Below are 26710 nucleotides of genomic sequence, written 5' to 3'. Positions count from 1 at the left end.
TTACAAATGCTCAGTCACATTACACTTTTCCACAAACCATTACATTAGTTTCTAAAAAACCAATGAATTGGTCAATATACCTATTACGATTGCCAAGCAGAAAGTCTGCACAGTATCGTGTGCATGACTCCGAATAGATATATTCATAACAGTTCGATTCACGTGAGTTCCAACAGTAACATAAATTCATATTCATCAAACGATTCCAAACACATTTCGAATACAAATTGTCGGACAATTCAAAGTCAGCATATTCTCTCATTCCCATGTGCAAAAAAATATATATATATCAAACGGTCTACTAATCTCCCCTTTGAACCTCTCCACTAGAGGCTAGCTGAATTTGACAATATAGAGAAATCCCACCCCAAGACCCTTCCATGAACTTCCCTAAATATTCACGCTCGACTCACCTAATCCCCTTTCTGTCACCTCATCACCTTTTTGTTTTATAGTATTTTAGGTGGTCGGACCAGCTTACGTGCACCTCAATTAATTTAAGAGACCAATTCTACTGTCCACTTGCAAAAGTCCTGATGGACCAACTCATTTGGAGTTAATAGCATCTGAAAAGTTTCAAAGAGCTGATTTCTTCGGATTTTAAAGTTAGTAGCATTTGAGAGGTTTTGGATTTGAGATCTTTGGAGAAAACAAATTCTTAAGTTTCAGTCTTTGATCACTTGGCTAACCTTGCGGATCGCTTTGTCGATGCTTTACCTAGAAATTTCCCCCGCGCTACCCACCCTATTCTTACAATCTCCATATCCAATTAATTGACTCCTTCTCCAAACATAAACTTCTACCTGCAGCCTACACAAACATGTGTATAAATACCCTCCCAAACATCAAAACAAAACTCAAACATCAAGCACTTCTATATATTTCGCATCAAGACCCACCCATTTTTCCGGCCACACCCTTTTTGCCAGTTTAGGATTTGATTGATTTTATTTTCAAAACATGGGTCGTGAGCTGATCATGGCTCTGTTTCTCTCTCTATCTCTACTCGCTGTTCCATTTGCAGCAGAGGCAGCAGGAATCCGGCATTACAAGTGGGAAGTGAAGTACGAGTACAAGTCTCAGGACTGTTACAAGAAACTGGCCATCACCATTAACGGACGGACACCTGGGCCGACGATTGAGGCCCGGGTGAACGATACGGTTGTAGTGGAGCTCAAGAACAGCTTGTTGACTGAGAATGTTGCCATTCATTGGCACGGGATTCGTCAGGTATATATATATATATATGATCGTACATTTTCATTTTCTCTTTAGAAGTCCAGAAAGTCGAATAGACTACGAAACGTGGCGATGGAACATTTCCTCGCTGGTACTTTTGGTGACGAAATCTGATACTTAAGCGATGGAATCGTTTCACCACCAAAAGGTATTTTTGGTGGTAGTGGTCTTGGATACACACAAGTGAAATCCTGAAGTGTTTAATGGCTCGAATTCGGCACGTGTGTGACGTACGCGGGTCACACTTCAAATGAGGGCGCATTCTTGTAAACTTATTTTCGGTATTTCATAACTTTTGGCTAAGTTTTTTGTCATAATTTTTGTGATTAATCATTCGTTTTGATGAGAGAAATTAGAAAAGTATAAAAATGTGGGTTGATGTTGTAAAAAGTTCATAAAAAATGACACTTTAGACGAAAAACAGCCGTTTCGTATTTCTTTCGTCTTTAATGATTTTTCTTTTTTGGTTATGGTCATAGTTTTTTTACTTTTCAAATTTTTCTTGTTAAAACGAATGGTTAATCCAAAAAAATAATTGGTAAGGAGAAGAAAATAGGACTTAGGCCCCATGTGATAGCCAATATCTGCTAGCGTATTTGCTTATTCTATATCTAAATATTTCACTTATTTGTGTGTTGCTTCCGACAAAAAATAAGCAAATAAGAAACGATAACCAAACGGGTCTTAGTCATTGCGAATCTACAATCTTGATTGTTTGAGGTGACGTGACGGCTGATTTGGTTACATGTATTTTGTGATCGATTGCAGAAAGGAACACCTTGGTTTGATGGAACAGCGGGGGTGACTCAATGTCCAATTGTGCCTGGAGATACCTTTGTTTACAAATTTGTGGTGGATAGAGTAAGCTTAATTTTCTTACCACTGACTATTAGTACCGACCAAGCCGTGTACATAGGCACAGTTTGATCGGTACCCCTAGCATTTGTGTTAGTTTCAATCTCTGAAATGGAGTTTTCTCCGTTCTAGTGTTTTTCATAACACTCTCATCCCTCATTCAAATTCTGAGAGCATAGTTTTGATAGTTTCACTTAATCAATCGATTATATTCAACAGCCTGGAACATATCTTTACCACGGACATTACGGCCTGCAAAGAGAAGCCGGTTTGAACGGAATGATCCGGGTATCGCTTCCACCGGGTGAATCAGAGCCCTATACTTATGATCATGATAGAAGCATCCTCCTGACCGATTGGTACCACCAAAGCACTTATGAACAAGCCACCGGACTCTCTTCCTTACCCTTTGTTTGGGTTGGCGAACCTCAGGTATATAACGCGCAACATATATACTTTCTTTGCAACAATTTTTTTTTTTTTTTTGAGTCTTCAAGGTTACTGTGTGCATTATTAATGCTAACGCGTTTTATTGTCTTGTAGTCACTTTTGATACATGGAAAAGGGAAGTTCGACTGTTCTACTCCTGGATTAAAAGCCGGCCTTTGTAATGCGACAAATCCTGAATGCTCACCCTATGTTATTACTGTGGTTCCGGGGAAGACATATAGGCTGAGGATCAGTAGCTTGACATCTCTAGCTGCCCTTAGTTTTGAAATTGAGGTAACTTGTTAATTATGTATCCCATTTGGTTGTTGTGTTAGACTTAGTTAATTTATTTTTAGAATACGTTTTATAATAATCAATCCTATAACACATTTTGAAGCTTGTTTTCGAGGTTTTATTTTGACAAACAATCCATTTCTAAGAAAATGGCAACCAAAAAAATCCAAATCAGGAAAGCTGATTATTCCAAAAAAGAAAAAGAAAAGATCGTTGTGATGTGCCAACGAGAAATAATTATTGAAAATTTTTGGTAAAAAGGTCTGAAATGTTATTTTTCTAAATACTACTAGTAACCAAACTGGATATTTCCATCATTTTTAAATTAAAATACATTAACAACTTTGTTGCTAGGGTTTTAAATCTCATTGTTGCGGGATGCAACTTTCCTTCGCGTATATATATATTCTATAATATATCCACTTGAAAAAACAAAATTCATAACTAACGCATAGTATTTCTAATGCAGGGTCATACTATGACTGTTGTTGAAGCAGATGGACACAATGTTGAGCCTTTTGTAGTAAAAAATTTGTTTATCTACTCTGGTGAAACATATTCTGTCCTGATAAAAGCGGATCAAGCCCCTACAAGAAACTACTGGGCAGTTTCAAAAGTAGTGAGCCGAAACAGCACAACTCCCAATGGGTTAGCCATTTTCAATTACTACCCGAACCATCCCAGGAGATCCCCTCCCACGGTTCCACCCGTCGGTCCAGCTTGGAATGACGTGGCACCAAGGTTAGCCCAGGGTGAGGCGATGAAGGCCCGACAGGGTTACATCCTCCCTCCTCCTCAGACATCGGACCGCGTCATAGTCATGCTCAATACTCAAAACACGATCAACGGTTACACCCGGTGGTCTGTGAATAATATCTCCTACAACCTTCCCGATACCCCTTACCTAATCGCCGTGAAGGACAGATTGAACCATGTTTTCGACCAAACCCCACCTCCGGATGGCTATGATTCGCAGAACTATGATATTTTCGGTAAACCAAACAATACCAATGCCACTGCTAGCAGCTCAATCTACAAGTTGCAGTTCAACTCAACAGTGGATATCATTCTCCAAAATGCCAATACAATGAATGCTGACAACAGTGAGACCCACCCTTGGCATCTCCACGGGCATGATTTCTGGGTCATGGGCTACGGGCAGGGCAAGTTTGACATCAATAGTGATCCAAAGAAGTACAATCTTGTTGACCCGATTATGAAGAACACCGTGTCTGTTCAGCCTTACGGGTGGACTGCTCTCAGGTTTGTGGCCGATAATCCGGGAGTTTGGGCTTTTCATTGCCACATTGAGGCTCACTTTTACTTGGGCATGGGGGTGGTGTTTGAAGAAGGGGTGGAGATGTTGGGGAGGTATCCAACATCTATTACGGGCTGTGGTGATACCAAAGGCTACCGTAGGCCATAAACCCTTCAATAGGAAACCATTCTAAAATACTTCAAATTGACAATTATTCTGTAAGTAGTGAAAATTCTTTTCGGGTATTCAGAGGCTTACCCCACTACGAGTTTGGTACATAAGAGTCATAAGGCCTTACCTCCACAGCCAATTAGTTTTGAGTTGGGTGCTTCGGAAAATACAGCATCAGAATTGGGTGGTTTCAGGGGTCGAGCCTTCGGTCCTTCTTTTCGTGCTGCTTGTTTTTCCCTCACTATTGTTAGTTTGTTCCGGGTCAAAATGTCTTCAAATTCTAACACAAATAAGGATATCTGTTGGTTTATTCTTTTTACAAGTCAAGAAATGGGTTGCCTAGAAATATCTTGATTAGCTTGTACAACCTTTCAAATGGATGACTTTTTCACATTTTCCACATGAACAATTTCAACGAGAAATACTCTGTCAGAATAAGGATATCTGTTGGTATACTGCTAGGATTGCTGCCATGTGCAAGTTCAGGATAACGGCGCAATTGGGGAATTAATAAGTTATTAGTTCCCTAGCTTTTATTGTTGATAAAATGGCTTTCTGAAACTAAAAATCTAACAACAAATTTTTGATTTGCAGTTCGAGAAGTCCGTGGCTACAGATTTTGATGTACAGATCTGAACAAAATATGTGTTGAAAAAAAGTTTAGTTTTATAAAGTAATGAGGGCTCAGGGCTCCATGCATGGACGGTTTAAATGCGGAACCATCGATCTGTCGAAGATTCTTACTAGGAATTCACTTTGTTAACGTCCAATCAATTCGAAAATAACAAAAAAAATACTCATCTAACAGCTGTTGCATAAGTTTCAATGCAAATCGTAAACTAAAATATTAGGTCTAAAATAATGAAAAACGTGCAACTCCAATCAGAACAAGGGATGTTGCGTAAGTCGTGTACGAGTCGTACGTGTTGTTTGGCTATGGGGACAACGCGAAGAACTAAACGGTTATCCATGTCATATATGCTCGAGCTATGCGAGTTCAACCGGCATGTACCCGTTCCGTGTAATTTTCATGTCGTTATGTCATGTTGTACTCACGATCTTGACAAAGAGTAGTCGACTAGAACCCTCTATTTTCTTGTTATTCGATTCGTGTCAACGTGTCGTGTTTCCAAATTCTCATCCTACTCAAAACTCAGACCAAATCCATATCTGTATTCCCTTCTGCTTTGGAGATAGAGGGTCAAAAATCAAACTCATTCCCTATTTAAAGTTACACAAAAATTTAACCAACCCTACCCCATTGCCATGACTAGTAATAACGTTGCAGGACATGATAGGAATTAATTAATACTAGTACTTTAATTTTGGTAATTTTCCCTTTTTAGAAGCTTAGAAAATCAGATGTCCACGTGTATGGGGACCCAGCTATTGCCAATTCCAGCTCCTTTTATATTCCAGAGACTAGCGTGTTACTATTTTGCTGATCATACGAACATTACTCCGCTTACGTGGTCTCCCTTTTTTTTTAAATAATAATAATCGGATGTCCAGTTCAGTTTGCGCGGATCTCAATTATTTTCAGAGTTTTGAAATTAACGACCGGTCGGCAAATCTTCGATTGGCCGGAAGGTATAGAACGTTTGGCCTCCATGAGATTTGAACATGCGATATCGTGAAGAACGAACACTTATTACTTTTTCATACTCGATCACTTGGCCAAACCCCGGGGTCAAATTTCTTGATCTCCTTTGTAATGGTTTTACGCTACATCTTGCACCAATTTTTGAACGAGTTTTTTTTTTGTCACCTTTATACATTAGCGGGATTTGAGGGTTAGTTAGTTAGTATATATGTTAGTTCACAAGGGGTTCAGAGGCTATCCATAGCCTTGGACACTGGACACGCCCCCTATGAGGCTCGAACTCACGCCTCCACTGGAGAGACAAATGAGAATACCAACTTGACAAGCTTGACCTTTCAATTGGAACGAGGTTGGAAAATGCACTGAATACAGATATTGGGATATGAATTTGAATGACAAATGTCTCAGCAACCGTTTTGAGACATTTTTAAGACTTAAGTACTGTAGAATTGTTCATCTCGCAAACTCATGTATTGTTTAAAAATCGAACAAATCACGACACACGACATGCACGGAAAACAATAAGTAGAGAAACACAAACGAAAAAGATAGAGATTTTCGTATTCATATCCATCAAACGATTCCACTCATTTTCTAATATAAATTTGTGTACATAAAATTCTATCTTTAAAAATCGAACAAATCACGACACGCGACGATACAAAGAATAGTTTTCGCATTCATATCTATCAATCGATTTCAAACACATTGCCAAAAAGACTTTACTCATTTAATAGGTTACGTAATTAGGTTCCAAACCCGATAAATTTCAAAGGTCAATGTTTATAGTGTCGGACAATTCAAAATCTACCCATATTCTCACATATGCAAACAACGAACTATAGAAAAATCCCACCAAGAATCATCCTTGAATTAGCTAATTAACTTCTGTCTCCACAGCTTACATGCTTCTCGATTAATTTAGGGGATCAATTTTACTGACCATTTGCGGGGTCCAAATTAAAGTTGGATTTAAGCTTCGTATGGACCAACTCATTTGGAATTAATAGCATCTGAGAGGTTTCGGAGAGCTAATATCTTCGGATTTTGGAGTTAGAAGCATCCGAGAGGTTTCGGAGCTGAGATCTTCGGATGAAACAAAATCCTTAGCTCTCAGGCCTTAATCACTAGGCGAACCGTATGGATCACTCCGTGGACACTTTACCTAGAAATTTACCCAGCTCTACCTACCCTATTCTTACAATTAATCTCCATCCCATTAATTGATTCCTTCTCCAAACACAAACACAAACATGTGTACAAATACCCTCCCAAACATCAAAACAAAACTCAAACATCAAGCACTTCTATATATTTCACATCAAGACCCACCCATTTCATTTAATTAAGTTCCACACCCTTTTTTCCAGCTTAGGATTTGATTGATTTTATTTTCAAGACATGGGTCGTGAGCTGATCATGGCTCTGTTTCTCTCTCTATCTCTACTCTCTGTTCCATTTCCAGCAGAGGCACGAATCCGGCATTTCAAGTGGGAAGTGAAGTACGAGTACAAGTCTCAGGACTGTTACAAGAAACTGGCCATCACCATTAACGGGAAGACCCCAGGGCCCACGATCGAGGCCCGGGTGAACGATACGGTTGTGGTGGAGCTCAAGAACAGCTTGCTGACTGAGAATGTCGTAATTCATTGGCACGGGATTCGTCAGGTATATATATATATATATATATATATATATATATATATATATATATATATATATATATATATACACACACACACACATACATATATCTTACATTTTTTTCTTTTTCCCTTTAGAAGTCCAGAAAGTCGAATAGGCGACGAAACATTATCTCGCTGGTACTTTTGGTGACGAAATCTGATACTTCAGCGGTGGAATTGTTTCATCACCAGAAGTCATTTTTGTTGTATGGCTGATTTGGTTTACATGTATTTTGTGAATGATTGCAGAAAGGAACACCATGGTTTGATGGAACAGCGGGGGTGACACAATGTCCAATTGTGCCTGGAGACACCTTTGTTTACAAATTTGTGGTGGATAGGGTCAGTTTAATTTTCAAACCTCTGACTATTAGTACCGGTGTGCGTCGCTATGTGAGGCCTATTACCAATTCTACACAAATGATTCGATACATTGGTGGCTAACTTTTGAATAAAAAGTTAGAAGATTGAATCGAGCACATAAAACATATTCGAATGAGCTGAGGTTCCGTTCTATAAACCTTGTTAAAAAATAAGTACTTATTTTGAAACTTCTCAAAGAAAAATAAGAAGGGTTGTTCCATAAAACCCAAATAAGTAGCTTATTTTATATTTTTAAACTCAAAAATAATATTAATGGAAAAAAAATTCAAATTTTTTTTTGCACTGTATTAAAAATCTCAATGAGATCTATCAAATAAGATCCATATTGATAGGAAAATTATTTGCGTAAGCATATAATTTTTGAGCTTCAAACTATCTTCTTAAAAAATAAGTAATTATTCACTATTTCGTGGAACATGCCTTATTATTAGACAAAAAATAAGTTTTTAGAGCATCCACAGTAGAACAAGCAAAACAAAAAATTGTTGAAGTTAGCAATGTTGGATCAAAAAAATACTCACATTGGAATAACCAAACCTAACAACCTATTAACAACTCATCAAATTTTGGCTTTTCAATAATCAAAGCTAGCAATATTTTGTCAATAACCAAATTTTATCTCTCAATCAAGTACACCAATATTACACAAAAATCTTCTCTCTCTCTCTCCCTCTCTCCCTCTCTCTCTCTCTTAGCAATGTTTTCAAAAAATAATTTTAAAAAAATGTAACTTTCAGATTATTTTTTCTTTTTTTTTCAGAAACTTTTTTTTTACAAAAAATAATTTTTTCAAAAATTTTAAAAACTATAAGTAAATAAAGTGTGTTTTTAAAAAATCTGTTTTTGAAATTTCAAAACTCTTTTATAGAAAACTGTTTTTTACACAAAATCGGTTTTTAAAAAACTATATTTATAGTTTTTATAATTTCAAAACTATTTGTGTAAATATAATTCTTTCAATTTCTCAAAATTGTATTTACAGTTTTTAAGTGAACAAAGTGTGTTTTTTGATGAAAACTGTTTTTTGTTTCGAAAAACTATTTTTTTAATTGTTTCTAAACATAAACTGTTTTTTTTTTCCTTCAAAAATCGCTTTTTCAAAAATCATGCATGAAATGAAGGGAAAAAGTTTGGAGGGCCCATTGGTTTTGATTATGGGCAAAAAATAACAAATGTGGGATTTGACATTGTTAACTTTAGCAACCTCTAAATGGATAATCAAAATCTAATGTGTCATGTTTTGATTATTCACATTTGCTTATTCCACCGATGCTCTTAAACCAGTTCTGAAACGGGGCCTGATATCAACAGATCAAACATATATAGGACCGCAGCGGGTCCCAAAAGGTGATGTACGCCGTATGTACACGGCTTGGTTGGTACCCCTAGCGTTTGTGTATTTGTTTCGATCTCTGAAATGGAATTTTCTCTAATCTATCGTTTTTCATAACACTCTCATCATCGATCCCTCGTTCAAATTCTGTTGAAATTATGCGGAAGCGTTCAATCTACTCCTAGAGGGGGGGTGAATAGGAGTTTTAATAAAAATTACCAATTTCCAAATTTAACAGTCTTGATTAATCCAAACCAAAAAATAAAGTATTGCAGTAGAATAAAAATTATAACAAGAGACGCACGATTTACGTGGAAAAACTTAGGGTTCTAAATAACCCTAAGCCAAAACCACGGCCTAATACCACTGCTTTATTCTATTAATCGAAAAGAAGTACATATTGCGAAATAGCAAAAACCTTACCCAAGCCTTTACCTATTCTCGCCAATCTCCAATGCTCCCAGAGCTTCTTCAAGATCCAATAGATGCACCACGGACTTCACGCCCGATCTCCGGATTCAACCGGCTCCGAATCAATCTCCAAAAGATTCGGCCACAACAGCAGACGGCACCAAAAATCACGAACAATGAATGGATGAATAATATGATGTGAAACGTGATTTAGACAAACCCAAAACGTTCGAAGAATTCTAGATGCAAGAACGTAGTAAAAATAAAAGGTTGCTGCCGAAAAAATAAACTCCTCAGTGGTGAAAACTCCCCGTGACGAAAACCCCTATTTATATACTACTATTTTCCCTTCCAACGAAAATCTTTTACTGATGCATGAATGGAAAGTAAAATATCACCGAATTTTTAAAAGGCAAACGTGCGATCTTTATTTTTTATACTACGAAAAGGATATTGTCACGATAATGATATACGGAGTGCATATGTATATATATGGTAAACAAATTTTTCGGAGAGTTTTATAAGAAAGGGAAACGCACAGGAATAAAATTTCGGATCTTGGAAAAAATATGCATGATGTGCTAATGCAAATTACTTCTCACGTGATTGGATCAATTTCGTAGCGGTCAACTTGGATCAATTTTGTACCGGTCAATTTGGCGCAGATAATGGGAGGAGCATCGAGCGAGCAACTACCCCCTAATTAACCTACCCATTACAATCAAATGGAGTTGATATAATAAAGACACCAATGAAGGTTTTGAACAACCCCGGAAAGTGCCAAAATATCTAACAATCTCCCCCTTTGGCATTTTCGGGACAAAACCAACTGCACTAAAACACAATGGAAAAATACAATTTAAAGAGACAAACACTAGTCTAAACTAGGTCTATCCAATGAAGATTGAGTTGCACTTTCAATACCTGCAAAGATTGCTCAACAAAAACTATGCGACAAAATATATGTTTCGAAAAGTAGAACAGGTCGGCATAATTTAATAATAAATGACAAAGCAACATTATATCCAAAGGCATGAAAACTTAACCAGCGATTCATCAATAAAATAAATCTCTCCTTATAAGTATCTCCCCAAATGAACAAAGCACTCAAACATTATCTATCTTTATGCAAGACTTAATGACACATATCACTCTCCATTACTCGCCAACCCATGACCATAAAAACTAAAAACTCTCCCCCTTTTTGTCACGGAAAAACAAAGGAAAAAGTATGTAGCCGAGTGAGACACATGCAACCTGAAAGAATACAAGAGAATCATACGATATGCAATAACAAGAATCACATAGGCAAGATGGCTATAAAAGAAATGCATCGAATGAAAATTTAAGACCGTATCAACTCATGAAGCAGAATGATGCAGATCAAAGAATGGACAGGATACCATGCTCAAGCCTATGAATGTGAAGCGTAAACGCCGTGCATGAGGAGCAAGAAAAACTTATCAAGGACTAAGTGGGCGCTATAATCTTATCTCAAGAAAGGTTTAAACAAGACTATCACAAGGAAGTCAAACCAGAAACGCTCGGACATAGGAACTTAAGCACAAACCTCATCGGTTGTTTTAGACTCGAGATTAGCGACTTACACCTAGCCTTGTGGGGCAAAGGACCAGGCAGCTATAACCTCAAAGGTGAAGAGACAAATGTAAATAAACCCCCTCTCTTTTTTTTAAATAGGGGTATTGTTCCTTCTTCTTTTTTTTTTTTTTTTTTAAAGCAATAGACAAGAAATAAAAGAAAGTCTCATTTTGATTTTTCCAAACCTTAGAGGTGCTTTACACACTAATCCATAGGCGGCCCATCTCATAAGGAGTCGAATGAGGGAAAGCATCCCTAGGTAAACAACGAACATGTGGTCAATCAAAGTGATGAGTTAAGATAAACTCAACTGAGACTCAATAGAGACCACTTAAACAATGTAAGTTTACTAGCTCCAAGTGAGATTGTGTGCATAGAAACGTGAGCATGGGATTCTATTACCAAAGCAGAGAACAACATCACTATGTAACAGAGAGATATGATAGAAAATTTGATTCGATACATAACTCTCAAAGACATAAACATATGTAAAACTGATATCAAGACATCACATGATTCCCAAGCACGCAAAAACATTGCAAGCACGCACACGATAATTTTTTTTTTATTTTTTATTGACTCAAAACAATACATCGAGAAAAAAAAAACTACTAAGTACATACCAACACATGACAACTCAAAATTAAAAACATTTATAGCAAGTATATGAGATGACATGTGACCCCACACACAACCTAATCTAGAGAAATTAAACCAAGAGATTTCCTAAGGTACTCAAACCTAAGAGAATCTAAAGGCTTAGTGAAAATATCCGCTTTTTGATCTTGTGTGGGTATAAACTCAAGTGCCACGACCCCATCTTCAACCAAATCACGAATAAAATGATGACGGATGTCGATATGTTTAGTCCTAGAATGTTGGACTGGATTTTTAGAAATATTAATGGCACTTGTGTTATCGCAAAAAATAGTCATTACACCTTGAGATAGACCGTAGTCTTGAAGCATTTGCTTCATCCATAAAAGTTGGGTGCAACAACTACCAGTGGCAATATATTCAGCCTCTGCAGTGGACAATGAAACACAATTCTGCTTCTTGCTATGCCAAGCAACCAAGCAGTTTCCCAAATAAAAACAACCACCTGAGGTACTCTTCCTATCATCCGCGCTTCCAGCCCAATCGGCATCGGAAAATGCGGCTAAGTCCACATTAGTACCCTTAGGATACCAAAGACCAAGCGTGGAGGTGCCCTTAACATAACGTATAATTCGCTTGACAGCAATCAAGTGAGACTCTTTAGGGTCAGATTGATAGCGGGCACACACTCCAACACTAAACGAAATATCAGGACGACTAGCAGTAAGATATAATAAGCTTCCTATCATACTACGGTAAAGCGTGGAGTCAACACTAGCGCCCTCAATATCTTTAGCAATTTTAACGGTGGAACCCATGGGAGTACGAGTACTCTTGGAATCTTCCAAACCAAATTTTTTGACTAATTCTTTCGCATATGTGGATTGGGACAAAAATATCCCATCGTTCAACTGACGAATTTGAAATCCTAGAAAGTAAGTCAATTCTCCCATTAGGCTCATTTGAAACTCATGGGACATTTGTGCCCCAAATTGTTTCGCATGCCGCTCATTTGTGGAACTGAACACAATATCATCAACATATATTTGAGCAATTAAAAGGTCACTTTCAATTTTCTTCAGAAATAAGGTTCGGTCTACTCCCCCTTTCACAAAGCCGGTATTTAAAAGATGATCGGTTAAACGTTCATACCAAGCTCGAGGGGCTTGTTTAAGGCCATAAAGGGCCTTACGAAGGCGGTACACATGATCAGGAAATGAAGGGTCAATAAACCCTTTAGGTTGTTCCACATACACCTCCTCCTTAAGATCACCATTCAAAAAAGCACTTTTAACATCCATTTGAAATAATTTAAAATTAAAATGAGATGCAATGCCAAAAAGTAACCTTATTGACTCCATTCTTGCTACGGGGGCAAAGGTATCATCGAAATCAATTCCCTCAATTTGGGTGTACCCCTGGGCAACTAACCTAGCCTTATTACGCACAACTATGCCATCTACATCCTTTTTATTTTTAAATATCCACTTAGTGCCTATGACGTTAGTGTGAGAGGGTCTCTGTACTAAGTACCAGACATCATTCCTCAAAAATTGTTGTAGTTCTTCTTGCATGGCTCCTATCCAATAGTCATCTCCTAAGGCCTCTTCTACCCTTTTTGGCTCTAATGTGGACGTGAAACACACATAATTGATCTCATTCCTAATTTGCCTCCTAGTTTTCATCTCATCATTGGGTTCTCCTATGACTTGGCTAATGGGATGGTTAAGTTTTACTCTAGCCGAGGGTTCTTTGGCAGAGAAAGGAACTAAGTTGTGTTGACCTAACTCCTCATCTTCTAAAGGCTCATCTACCTCAATCTCACTATCTTTTTCAACTCTCTCATCCACACCCGTAGGAATGTCAACAACCTCTTTAGAAGAAACTCCCTCATCTAAACCATTGGATTGAAACTCCCCCTCAAAAATTTCCCAACTCCCTTCATCCTCATCATTAACCTGAGGGACTGACTGATCAAGAGTGGTATCATCAACAACTACATTGGCCGACTCAACTAGGGTAGAGGTGCGTAGATTATATACTCTAAAAGCTCTGCTCGTGTTGGAATACCCTAAAAAGATACCATCGTCACTCTTTGAGTCAAATTTGCCTAAGGACTCACTATCTCTCAAAATATGACATTTACACTACAACAAAAAGGAGATTTTGGGGCACTTTTTAAAGGGCACTTTTACAAAACTGCCTTATCAAATACTTGACGAGGCATTCCCTTAGAAAGTGCCTTATTTTGTTAACCTAATGGGGCAGTCCAACTTAATAGCAGATTTTTGAATTATTATTTTTTACTTTTAATATGATAGGGCTGGTTTTAGTGCCCCAAAAGGTTTGTATATTAGGGCAGTTTTTACAACTCATCAAACACGTCACTCCGGTGTGCCTCAAAAGCTTGGAGAGTTGGAGGGAAATTGGAATTTCATTCTCCCGCGTCGTTTATGTGTTCCCCCCCCCCCCCCCCCCCCCCCCCCCCCCCCCCCCCCATGAAAATATCCGCTCAATTAGGGTTCAGTCACTTCAGTCGTCATTCCCACCCCGTCTTTGCCACTGGTAATCTCTCTCTCTCTCTCTCTCTCTCTCTCTCTCTCTCTCTCATGTGCACTAGTATGTTCCAGTTCCCGTTTCAAAATCGAAAGCTTGAGGGGTGGCTAAGACGGCGAAGGCGAGGTAGATCTGGCGTAGTGTCGAAGTTCCGATCATCGTCGTCGAAGTTTCAATCATAATCGAACTGAAATTGGTCAGAACATTTACTCTCTATCTCCTCTTCTTCGTTGAAGGTATACTCAGAAATTTGGGTTTTTTTTAATTGCTTTGTAATTTTTGGTATGGGTTTGGTTCGGAAAAAGTCGAACCAAATCTGGGTTTGGTTTGGGAAAAAACAAAACAAAATTTAATTTTGGTTTCAATCCATTGGTTTAGGTTGATCGGCGTGGATGAAGTGGTGGGCATGGCTGGTGGTGGTCAGATCCTTTGTTGATGTGATTAATCAAAAGAAAAAGTTTCTTCAAGCAGAATTCTAGTATGTGGGAGGAGTTTGCTGAAGTAGATACTTGTCTTCTTTGCTTTTGCAAGGAGCGATGCATGGTTACATTCTCATTTAGTTGTGTAGCTTTCTCTTGCTGTTTCAAACGGTTGATTTTTATATTTTCTATTACTTTATTACTGCTGATTCCTTTCAGTTTTTGGAATATTCTTATACCTCAACTTTGTGTTATGCTTTATTCATTAACATGTTATAGGTGATGGCCCCAACAATTCGTAATACAGGACAAATCGATGTACAGCCTAATTCGTATTAGCCGCAGGAAGGAAGTATATATGGATGATGCGGCTATTGTTTAGCCCCTTAATGAACCAGGTAAATGACAAACTCACAAGTGCTTATCTCTTTGAATTTTATTGTCTGGTTCTGCTTTTGTTCTTGCTAAGTGCTAAACTATTCCAAGTAACAAGATCAGTGCAAGCGTTTGTGGCATTCATTTGGTTTTTTGCGGGGGTAAAGTTAAGGCCTTGATTAATTAGATAGGCATGAAACCACTCTACAGGCTCATTGTGTTGGCCTTTCCTAAAGGGCCAGTGCATTGCACACCCTGTAATTGCCATACAGTCAGAAAAAGTTGCATGGTCACAAAGTTCTTTTGCCCAAAAAGCTTTTTCGATTTTTCAGGCGAGAAAACTTAATTGATTGAGGACTATATTTTGGTAATGTCTCTCTTCTCTCTATAGATATTTGGTGTGGAATTGCAGCTTCAACTTTTTAAGCATTGAAATTGTAGTTTTCTATGTTTGTGTACTGCTAAAATTGTAGTTGGTACTTGGACTAATTGGCTTAATTGGTCTTGAATTACTTAGTTCATTCACATATCATATGGATTTTTAGTTTGACTCATTTGAAGATTATGGCCTTAATGTGTCACATGAGTTGTTCAATCACTTTTTTTTCCCTTTCTTTGAATCATTTGAACAATGTCTAGGGGAAGTTTGTGCATATACATGGCTACAGAGTACCAAATTCTATTGAAAGTGCTAATGGTGAGTAATAAGTCCACTATAACATACCCAGTTCCTGTACAGTTAGACTAGTTAGTTTCTCTGGAGTATTTAAGTTCTCTATTGTGAAATTATTTGTTTTGTATCTAAAGATGTTCTTATATTTCAAACAGGTATCACATGAAACTATGGATTTTGGGTAAGCAACTCTCATCTCTGTGTTTGATTGGAATTCTTTGATCATCTTCTTTATTTTCTCCAGATTCCCACTTTTAAATTTACTTCAGCTCTTTACTTCTACAGATTCTTAGGTAAGTATGTCCTTGTTTTTCCAATTAAGGCTTTGGACGATGGAGATGGCTTGCTGGGAAAGGATTTGTCAACCTTGTTTTGCAACTTCATTTTGTTCATATGCTGGTATTACTTGTGTCACTTGGCATGAATTCTTGTAAAAGTTTTGTTAGAACCTTTTTCGTTTAATATGTTAAGACAAGGAGTTGGACAGCTTTTTGTACAATTTGAATGACAAGTTCATTGAATTTTTATTCTTGTATCCTAGCATATGGTGATCTTATTGATGCATATGTTCAAAGTTAGTTGGTGTATTATGTTGATATGTAAAGTGTGGCTTATGGTGATCCATATAACATTGCCAATGTTGTTGGAAACGTGGATATAACATGGAGAAGGAATTTATTTATTTTTTAAATAAAGGATTCTTTTGGGGCAGTTAGAAGTGCCGCATAACCAAAGCTACAAAGGCATTGATAAATGCCACATAAACTAAGCTGTCCCTGCACTTCAAAGTGCCTCGATATATAATTAACCATGGTTAGTACTCCTATCCAATAATCTATCGATGCACCAGAAACTGCCTTAATATGATGGTTTACTAAGCACTTTCGTATGCCGGGTAAAAGAACTATTGAGGCTTGTAAAAGTGCCGCATAAAGCTATTGCTGCACCGTTACAAGCGGCACTTGCATATTTTGCCCCAATAGCTAAAATGCCCCATTAGGTCTCTTTTTGGGGCAGTTTTGACTGCCTCGACATCATGATTTTGTTGTAGTGTTACTACCGAACACCCTAAAATACTTCACTGAAGGCCTCTTACCATTCCAAATTTCATAGGGTGTGAGAGTAGTCCCTGGTCTAACATACACTCTATTTATAGTATAGCACGCAGTATTAATAGCTTCAGCCCAAAGGTTTCTAGGGACACGCTTTGCATGAAGCATAACTCTCGCCATCTCTTGAAGGGTTCTATTCTTTCTTTCAACAACCCCATTTTGTTGGGGTGTGCGAGGTGCGGAGAACTCGTGCTTTATACCCTTTTTATTACAATATTTTTCAATGTCGGAGTTCTCAAACTCACGACCATGATCACTGCGGACTCGTGTGATAGGGTACCCTTTCTCATTTTGAATACGTTGACAAATAGTTTTGAAACAAGCATAAGCATCAGATTTTTCTCTAAGAAAACCAATCCATGAGAAGCGAGAAAAATCGTCAACTATAACCAGAATATATCGCTTGCCCCCTAAACTTTCAGTACGTGAGGGTCCCATCAAGTCCATGTGAAGTAACTCTAAACATTTTGTGGTTGCAACTAAATTTGTCTTTTTATGAGGGCTTTTTATTTGTTTGCCCTTCATGCAACCACCACACACAAGCCCTTGCCCATTGGCAAGTTTGGGCACTCCCCTCACAATCTCGTTCTTGGTTATTCGATGCAATTCTGGAAAATTTACGTGTCCTAAACGTTGGTGCCAAATTTCTACATCATCAAGCAAGACTCGATGACACACATTAGACCTTGCAGTTTCAACACAATAACAATTATCCGAAGATCGAATACCTTTAACCACACACACACCCTTAGCATCTATAATAGAGCAATTATCTTTAGAGAAATTTACTTCATGCATATTATCACAGAATTGCCCTATGCTTAACAGGTTAGCTTTTAAACCCTCAACATATAACACATTATCTATCAGAGGGATTCCGGGTGCGTTTACGGTGCCTTGTCCTACAATTTTACCCGTATTACCATCGCCAAATGTGACAAAACCACCATTATACTTCTCTAGCTTAGCAAAGAAAGATTTATTTCCGGTCATGTGTCTAGAACATCCACTGTCTAAGTACCAAGCGCAAGCATCTTGTGTCCGAAAAGCAGTGTGTGCTACATGACAAACGACAGCGACTCTCTTCCATGTTTGCTTTGGTTTGGTGTTCACATGCGATGTGTGACCGTGTGTGATATGTCTTTCAACAATCCTATTAGTCTCTCCATTGTTATTAGCCAAATTTGACAACTTTTTGATTTCCTCGACGAGGTGAGAAGTTTGATTCGCCAACTGACTCAATGTCTTTTGAAAGTTCTCATTCTTAATGTTTGTGGGAGACTGACACACAACTTGAGCTTTTCCCACATTGGGTTGACCATACCAAACACTTTTATTAATTGGGGCTACAAACAGTTTCCCCTTTGTTCTCTGATTGTCCCTTCTAAGTGTATAACAAAAAGGTCGAATGTGACCTTGACCACCACAGTAGTGACAAATAAACAGATTTTTCTTTTCAGGAACATGATTACTGTTGTAAGCATTCTTAATGATGGTGGGAGATTTAATAGAAGATTCAGGTTTATCGCTCACTACCTCATTCTTTGCAATATCAGATTTCACAAACTTGATTTCGTTCTTTGTGACCTTGTTAGCCATAGGTGTCAATGAAGGTGGATCAATAAACCCTAAGCTGCTTCTATTTCTAAACGTACTTGTCATTTCGGCAATACGAGTTGCGCCACACTCATTACGCTTTATGGCCTCAGTGGCCTCCCTAAGGTCACGCTCCAATTCAAAAATCCTATCCTTAGACCCTTCGAGAGCCTTTAAGGCATCCACATGCTCTCTCTCTATTTTGGCAAACTTGTCTTTCAAATTAGCGGTATAGGTTTTTAATTCTTTAAGCTCGATGTTCTTAGATTCAATGTCATCACTAAGTTTGTTCCTCTCACCACTAATTTTCTCGATGACACTCATGAGTTCCTTCTTTTTCTTTTTCAATTTTACACCCTCTTTAAACAATTGATTATAGGCCTCATGAATAGAATCTATATCATCATCACTATTCTCACAGTCTTCGTCAGTCGAGACATACTTACTATCATCGCTAAGAGTTGTAGAAAGATCAACCGATTTGGGGGACGTGGGGGACTTAATGTTGGCAACAAGCACAGAATATCTAGGAGCTTCAGAACCCCCATCACTACTGTCATTACTATCGTCATCCCACGTAGCCTTATAACCCTTGGTCACTTTCTTTTTAAGAGTGTTTGCACACTCTGCTTGAACATGCCCAAAACCATGACACTCGTGACATTGTATACCTTGGGGTTTCTTGGATTTATCAATAGAAAATTTCTTTTCATTATCCCCAGAATTAAAATTCTTGCCCCCATTAGTCGAAGAAGAAAAATTTCCAGAATTATTATTTTTACGGAATTTGACAAATTTTCTGAATTTTTTAGCAAAGAAAGCAAGTTCTTCTTCGTCAAGGTCATCATCACTCTCATGTGTCACAAAAGATTCTTCTTTAGAAGATTTAAAAGCAATGCTTTTATTAGGCTTTAATGTAGGTTTCTTTGAGAGATGATTCAATTCAAACGTTTGAAGTTTACCTACAAGTTCCTCAAAAAGAATGTCATCAACTTTATCACTTTCTTCGATCGCAACTACTTTAGCCCTAAACCTCTCAGGAAGTGACCTAAGCACTTTTCGACAAACTTTAAGATTAGGGATTGGTTCTCCTAATGCGTGGAAGGAATTAACGATGTCACTCAACTTAGTGACAAAACTATCAAATGTCTCATCTTCCTGCATTCTTAAATCTTCGAAACGTGTTGTAAGCATTTGGAGTTTTGAAGTTTTAACAGTCTTAGTACCCTCGTGGGTGACTCGGAGAATATCCCAAGCCTCTTTTGCAGTAGTGCACGCGGAAATACGACTAAATTCAGTTTTACTCAATGCTCCATAGATGGCTCCTAAAGCTTTAGAGTTTGCCTCAAAACTTTCATTGTCAGCAGAATTCCACTCAGTGTCCTCCTTAGCCCTCATTTGTTTAGTCGTAGTGTCTTCTATGGTAGGGGCCTCATAGCCGTACCTAACAGATCTCCAAACCCTAACTCCTAGGGAACTCAAATGCGTGGTCATACGGGCTTTCCAATACGGATAATCATTACCGTCGAAAAAGGGTGGCCTCGAGTTTGAGGCTCCTTCTCGTGGTGTGTTCATGTCCATTATACCCAGAATAAAACTCAGGTGGTTAAACCTAAACAGAGCAACCTGCTTTGATACCAATTGAAATTATGCGGAAGCGTTCAATCTACTCCTAGAGGGGGGGTGAATAGGAGTTTTAATAAAAATTACCAATTTCCAAATTTAACAGTCTTGATTAATCCAAACCAAAAAATAAAGTATTGCAGTAGAATAAAAATTATAACAAGAGACGCACGATTTACGTGGAAAAACTTAGGGTTCTAAATAACCCTAAGCCAAAACCACGGCCTAATACCACTGCTTTATTCTATTAATCGAAAAGAAGTACATATTGCGAAATAGCAAAAACCTTACCCAAGCCTTTACCTATTCTCGCCAATCTCCGATGCTCCCAGAGCTTCTTCAAGATCCAATAGATGCACCACGGACTTCACGCCCGATCTCCGGATTCAACCGGCTCCGAATCAATCTCCAAAAGATTCGGCCACAACAGCAGACGGCACCAAAAATCATGAACAATGAATGGATGAATAATATGATGTGAAACGTGATTTAGACAAACCCAAAACGTTCGAAGAATTCTAGATGCAAGAACGTAGTAAAAATAAAAGGTTGCTGCCGAAAAAATAAACTCCTCAGTGGTGAAAACTCCCCGTGACGAAAACCCCTATTTATATACTACTATTTTCCCTTCCAACGAAAATCTTTTACTGATGCATGAATGGAAAGTAAAATATCACCGAATTTTTAAAAGGCAAACGTGCGATCTTTATTTTTTATACTACGAAAAGGATATTGTCACGATAATGATATACGGAGTGCATATGTATATATATGGTAAACAAATTTTTCGGAGAGTTTTATAAGAAAGGGAAACGCACAGGAATAAAATTTCGGATCTTGGAAAAAATATGCATGATGTGCTAATGCAAATTACTTCTCACGTGATTGGATCAATTTCGTAGCGGTCAACTTGGATCAATTTTGTACCGGTCAATTTGGCGCAGATAATGGGAGGAGCATCGAGCGAGCAACTACCCCCTAATTAACCTACCCATTACAATCAAATGGAGTTGATATAATAAAGACACCAATGAAGGTTTTGAACAACCCCGGAAAGTGCCAAAATATCTAACATGAGAGCATAGTTTTGATATTTTCATTTAATCAATCTTTTATATTCTACAGCCTGGAACATATCTTTACCATGCTCATTACGGCCTGCAAAGAGAAGCCGGTTTGAACGGAATGATCCGGGTATCGCTTCCACCGGGTGAATCAGAGCCCTATACTTATGATCATGATAGAAGCATCCTTCTGACCGATTGGTACCACAAAAGCACTTATGAACTAGCCACTGGACTCTCTTCCATACCCTTTGTTTGGGTTAACGAATCTCAGGTATACAACGCGCTACACATTTCTTTGCAACAAATTTTTTTTTTTTTTGAGTCTTCTAGGTTACTGTGTGCGTTATTATAAGTTGATGCTAACGTGTTTTATTGTCTTGCAGTCGCTTTTGATACATGGAAAAGGGAAGTTTGAATGTTCTACTCCTGGATTAAAAGTCGGCCTTTGTAACGCGACAAATCCTGAATGCTCACCTTATATTATTACTGTGGTTCCGGAGAAGACATATAGGCTGAGGATCGGTAGCTTGACATCTCTAGCTGCCCTTAGTTTTGAAATTGAGGTAACTTGTTAGTTATGTATTCCATTTGGTTGTTGTGTAACACTTATGCCTTGTTCTCTTCACTACTTTACTGGCTTTAGAATACGTTTTATAATAATCAATCCTATAACACATTTTGAAGCTTGTCTTCGCGGTTTTATTTTGCAAAGTGGCAACCAAAAAAATCCAAAAGCTGATTATGCCAAAAAAAAAAAAAAGATGTTTGTGATGTGCCAACGAGAAATAATTATTTACAAGATTTGGTAAAAAAATCTGAAAGGTTATTTTTCTAAATACTAACCAAACTGGACATTTCCATCATTTTTAAACTACATGAGCAACTTTGTTGCTAGGGTTTCAAATCTCACTGTTGGGAGATGCATCTTTTCTTTGCTTTATACATAGAGGTGAAAAATGAGCGGGTTTGGACGGATTGAAACGGATCGTGGATTGAATATGGGCGGGTCAAATATGGATCAAAAGTAATATTGAAATGAGTCGGGTTGAATATGGGTTAGGTAAACCCAACCCAATCCGTTTCCATTTCTTAGGGTATCAAACCATTCAACCCCACCTGTCCCGTTTTCTACCCCCTTCAGGTTCGAAGAAATTGGAAATTGGGAGAATTCAACATTTTAGATTCAAAAAAGAAAAGATAATGCGCTTTCTTTTTTTCCCTCAATCTGTTCAAATAGTAATGCTTTCAAATTCTAATTTTCATGCATATCTGCCACTTGTCCCAGCAATCCAACCGGTCCTTCTTCTTCTTTTTTTCATTTTCTTTTCTCCTAGTTTTTTGTTTTTATTCAATATTTTTGGCATTTATTTGTTTTGCATCAAGCTTTTTTGACTTATTGATTCGTCTCAATGAGAGGTATCGGGAAAAAAAATTATGATCGAATATGAAACATAGTCTCATAATTTTTTGAATAAAAAGAAAAATAAGCCAAAAAGACAGAATTTTTGACTTATTTTTGTCAATATTTAAAATAATTCTGAATTTTGATCAGAAGTTTTTATTTTTCGATTCCTCTCAACGAGACAAATCAAAAAATAAAAAAAAAATTTGACGCAAAATTAACAAATGCAATTTTTTTTTTTGTCTTGAATGTGAAGAGAATAACTGAATGTATGTGTGCCTATGTGGTTTGTAAAGGTTTGGCTGATTCCATTTTGTTTGACAAAAAAAAAATGGTTTGGCTGGTAAAGGTATGGACCACAATTTCTAAAAAAAATTCAAAATTCCTTTCCAGGAAGAAAAAGAAGAAGAGGGAGAGAAATGTGGGTCTTTTAATTTCAGCCCATATTAAACCTATTTTTAACCCACCTAAGCCAATGTAAATATGGGTTGATACGGATTGAACCCATAATAACCTATTATATATTACGGGCGGATTGGGTTGGGTTGGGTTATAAGTTAGCTGATTGGGCGGGTTAAAAAAATATGGGATCATATTGCCACCTCTACTCATACTTCATAATATATCAACTTGAAAAAAAAGAGGAAAATTCTAAAATCAACCCAATAGGCTGACAATAATAAGTGTGCGAATGTATATTAAAAAGTGTAAAAAAATACACAGAATTACGTGTTTTTCTTGTTTTCCAGTGTACTTGTGGGCTGACAATAGCAAGAGCGAAAAAAAAATCATAACTAACATAGTATTTCTAATGCAGGGTCATAATATGACTGTTGTTGAAGCAGATGGACACAATATTGAGCCTTTTGTAGTGAAAAATTTATTTATCTACTCTGGTGAAACATATTCTGTCTTGGTAAAAGCGAATCAAGCCCCTACAAGAAACTACTGGGCAGTTTCAAAAGTAGTCGGCCGAAAGAGTACTACTCCCAATGGGTTAGCCATTTTCAACTACTACCCGAACCACCCAAGAAGATCCCCTCCCACGGTTCCACCCGTCGGCCCAGCTTGGGATGATGTGGCGCCACGGTTAGCCCAGGGTGAGGCGATGAAGGCCCGACAGGTTTACATCCTCCCTCCTCCTCAGACGTCGGACCGCGTCATAGTCATGCTCAATACTCAAAACACGATCAACGGTTACACCCGGTGGTCTGTGAATAATATCTCCTACAACCTTCCCGATACCCCTTACCTAATCGCCGTGAAGGACAGATTGAACCATGTTTTCGACCAAACCCCTCCTCCAGACGGCTATGATTCGCAGAACTATGATATTTTCGGTAAACCAAACAATACCAATGCCACTGCTAGCAGCTCAATCTACAAGTTGCAGTTCAACTCAACAGTGGATATCATTCTCCAAAATGCCAATACAATGACTGATAACAACAGTGAGACCCACCCTTGGCATCTCCACGGGCATGATTTCTGGGTCATGGGCTACGGGCAGGGCAAGTTTGACATCAATAGTGACCCAAAGAAGTATAATCTTGTTGATCCGATTATGAAGAACACCGTGTCTGTTCAGCCTTACGGGTGGACTGCTCTCAGGTTTGTGGCCGATAATCCGGGAGTTTGGGCTTTCCATTGCCACATTGAGGCTCACTTTTACTTGGGCATGGGGGTGGTGTTTGAAGAAGGGGTGGAGATGTTGGGGAGGTATCCAACATCTATTACGGGCTGTGGTGATACCAAAGGCTTCCGTAGGCCATAAACCCTTCGATAGGAAACCTTTCTAAAATACTTCAAATTGACAATTATTCTGTAAGTAGTGAAAATTCTTTTCGGGTATTTAGAGGCTTACCCCACAAGAAGTTTGGTACATAAGAGTCGTAAGGCCTCACCGTCCACGGCCAATTAGTTTTGAGTTGGATGCTTCGGAAAATACAGTATCAGAATTGGATGGTTTCGAGGGTCTAAGTCTTTGAACCTTGGTACTTATTTTTTCGGACAAAACTATGCTACACAGGGTATACCGTATGTCTAAATTATGACAATTTGTGATTTTTATTATGACAATTTTTGGTTTTCTAATTCATATTTTTTATGCTAGTTACAACATCTACTTTAAAATTTACTTGTTGAACAGGTCATTAGTAGGTTACCCATAGTTAAAAAATATTGTTATTATATAACCATAATTATTTATACCAGAAACCATAATACTTATATCCTAACCAAATATATGTGTACAATATCACAAATTAAATAATGATACCCACAAATGTTATGACAACACCATAAATTGACATTATCTTACCACAATGAGTCGTACCAAAAATTCTTTGACACGTATGATATTCCGTAACAAAATCAAAATATGTCGTACCAGAATCAATAATTGTTATACCCAAACAAAATACATTTGTAAAATACCACAAATTCAGAAAAATAATCAAATTTGTTATGACAACACCTAAAATTGTCATTTTCTTACCACAACGTGTCGTATCAAAAGAAAACATATTTAAATACTACAAATTATATAACAAACCATAATTGTTTTGAAAATGCCATAATTGTCATGCCCACAACTGTCGTAGCAAAGGAAATTGATTAAAATATTCCGTAACAAGACCAAAATACCACAAATTCAGTAATATAACCAAATTTGTTATGACAACACTATAAATTGACGTTTTCATACTCACAACGTGTCGTATTAAAAAATTCAATCGAAATGTTCAATTAACGATAGTTATAATTAGCAAAATAACATACCACAAATTCAGTAATATAACCAAATTTGTTATGACAATACCAAAAATTGACGTTTTCATACCCACAACGTGTCATATGAAAAAAATTCAATCGGAATGTTCAGTTAACAATAGTTATAATCCACAAAATATAAAACCATAAATTCAGTAATATAACTAAATTTGTTCTGACAACACCATAAATTAACTTCTTTATACCCACAATGTGTTGTATAAAAAAATTCAATCAGAATATTCAGTTAACGATAGTTATAATCGGCAAAATACCATACCATAACTAAACGTCGTTAGCGAGTATTTTTAGAATGATCGATCATAACTGTTAGAATATCAAGTCATGCGATATTTAGCATTGTCACCAAAATTATATATCAATAACTGCGTAATCGAAAAAATTTAATGTATCCAAATACAAGAATGAAGTTGATCACTTATCATTAGACCCTTAATTAGACAAAAAAAATCCTTTTACAATTGAATTCAGGTGCCGATGAAAGGGCTTTCTAAACCCTATCAAGCCAAAAAATTATGTGGATTATTTAATCAACAAATATAACGAAATCAATGGTTTTGATCGTCATTATTGTGTCGCGGTTGCAAGTCAATCGTACATTCAGTTACAACAGAGAAATTGGTATTATATCAAGTATATTAAATGCACAATTCTAAATGTTCTTATGATACGACACATTGTGGTAACAAAATGCCAATTTTTTGTGTTGTCATAACAATTATGGTTATGTTATATAATTTGCAGTAGTTTACAAATGAGGGAGAGGGATAGAGAGTCATGGAAGAGAGAATAACCTATTACCGCTAAACCATTTTTTCATTTTATTAATTGATTTAATAAATGGGTGGTCCGGTTATTCACTTTTAAATCCAAGAATTTAAAATCATGGTGCGTATGGCACACCCCCTAATAAGGAGTGTGTACCATAGGACTACCCTATTTTTCCCTCACTATTGTTAGTTTGTTATGGGTCAAAATGTCTTCAAATTCTAACACAAACAAGGATATCTGTTGGTATATTGTATTTACAAGTCAAGAAATGGGTTTCGTAGAAATTAATATCTTGATTATTAAACATGTACAACCTTTCAAATGGATGACTAGTTCACATTTTCCATACTCTACGTCAGAATATGCTTTGGGCTACACTAGGATTGCCCTGTGCAAGTTCAAGTTTTTTTTTTTTTTAGAATGGATTAGCTAAGATCCAGCTGAAAAAGAATATTTTTTTTGAAA

At 37.4% G+C, this 26710-nt stretch overlaps 2 protein-coding genes and 1 long non-coding RNA gene across 4 annotated transcripts; all 3 read left to right on the top strand.

The window, feature by feature from the left end:
• Nucleotides 1-864: 864 nt before the first annotated feature.
• On the top strand, nucleotides 865-4562 carry LOC131302441 (L-ascorbate oxidase-like). Its single transcript, XM_058329100.1, has 5 exons — nucleotides 865-1230; nucleotides 2008-2100; nucleotides 2314-2526; nucleotides 2638-2817; nucleotides 3287-4562. Exons 1-5 carry the CDS (start codon nucleotides 961-963, stop codon nucleotides 4241-4243), a joined length of 1713 nt encoding a protein of 570 aa, XP_058185083.1. The 5' UTR covers nucleotides 865-960; the 3' UTR covers nucleotides 4244-4562.
• Nucleotides 4563-7082: 2520 nt separating this feature from the next.
• On the top strand, nucleotides 7083-24652 carry LOC131302439 (L-ascorbate oxidase-like). 2 transcript variants are annotated; one of them, XM_058329097.1, is made up of 5 exons: nucleotides 7086-7517; nucleotides 7784-7876; nucleotides 21338-21550; nucleotides 21663-21842; nucleotides 23499-24652. In XM_058329097.1, the coding sequence occupies exons 1-5, from the start codon at nucleotides 7251-7253 to the stop codon at nucleotides 24453-24455; spliced, it is 1710 nt and encodes a 569-aa protein (XP_058185080.1). In that variant the 5' UTR covers nucleotides 7086-7250; the 3' UTR covers nucleotides 24456-24652. The 2 variants fall into 2 exon arrangements, with proteins under 2 accessions (XP_058185081.1, XP_058185080.1); XM_058329098.1 differs by lacking the exon at nucleotides 7784-7876 and having other exon boundaries at nucleotides 7083-7517.
• On the top strand, nucleotides 14438-16928 carry LOC131302440 (uncharacterized). Its single transcript, XR_009191744.1, has 3 exons — nucleotides 14438-15231; nucleotides 15848-16062; nucleotides 16204-16928. It is a non-coding gene; the product is annotated as an uncharacterized LOC131302440 (long non-coding RNA).
• Nucleotides 24653-26710: the final 2058 nt, after the last annotated feature.

The sequence above is a fragment of the Rhododendron vialii genome, chromosome 10a (genome assembly GCF_030253575.1).
Source record: "Rhododendron vialii isolate Sample 1 chromosome 10a, ASM3025357v1".
Classification (NCBI taxonomy): domain Eukaryota; kingdom Viridiplantae; phylum Streptophyta; class Magnoliopsida; order Ericales; family Ericaceae; genus Rhododendron; species Rhododendron vialii.
The sequence above is the reverse complement of the archived record's forward strand: the minus strand, read 5'-3'. Positions and strand labels throughout refer to the sequence as shown.

Coding starts and splice junctions, on each gene's coding strand:
- LOC131302439 (XM_058329097.1), top strand. CDS start 7,251: ATGGGTCGTGAGCTGATCATGGCTCTGTTTCTCTCTCTATCTCTACTC. Junction 7,518..7,783: donor ATTGGCACGGGATTCGTCAG/GTATATATATAT, acceptor GAATGATTGCAG/AAAGGAACACCATGGTTTGA. Junction 7,877..21,337: donor ACAAATTTGTGGTGGATAGG/GTCAGTTTAATT, acceptor TATATTCTACAG/CCTGGAACATATCTTTACCA.
- LOC131302441 (XM_058329100.1), top strand. CDS start 961: ATGGGTCGTGAGCTGATCATGGCTCTGTTTCTCTCTCTATCTCTACTC. Junction 2,101..2,313: donor ACAAATTTGTGGTGGATAGA/GTAAGCTTAATT, acceptor TATATTCAACAG/CCTGGAACATATCTTTACCA. Junction 2,527..2,637: donor TTTGGGTTGGCGAACCTCAG/GTATATAACGCG, acceptor ATTGTCTTGTAG/TCACTTTTGATACATGGAAA.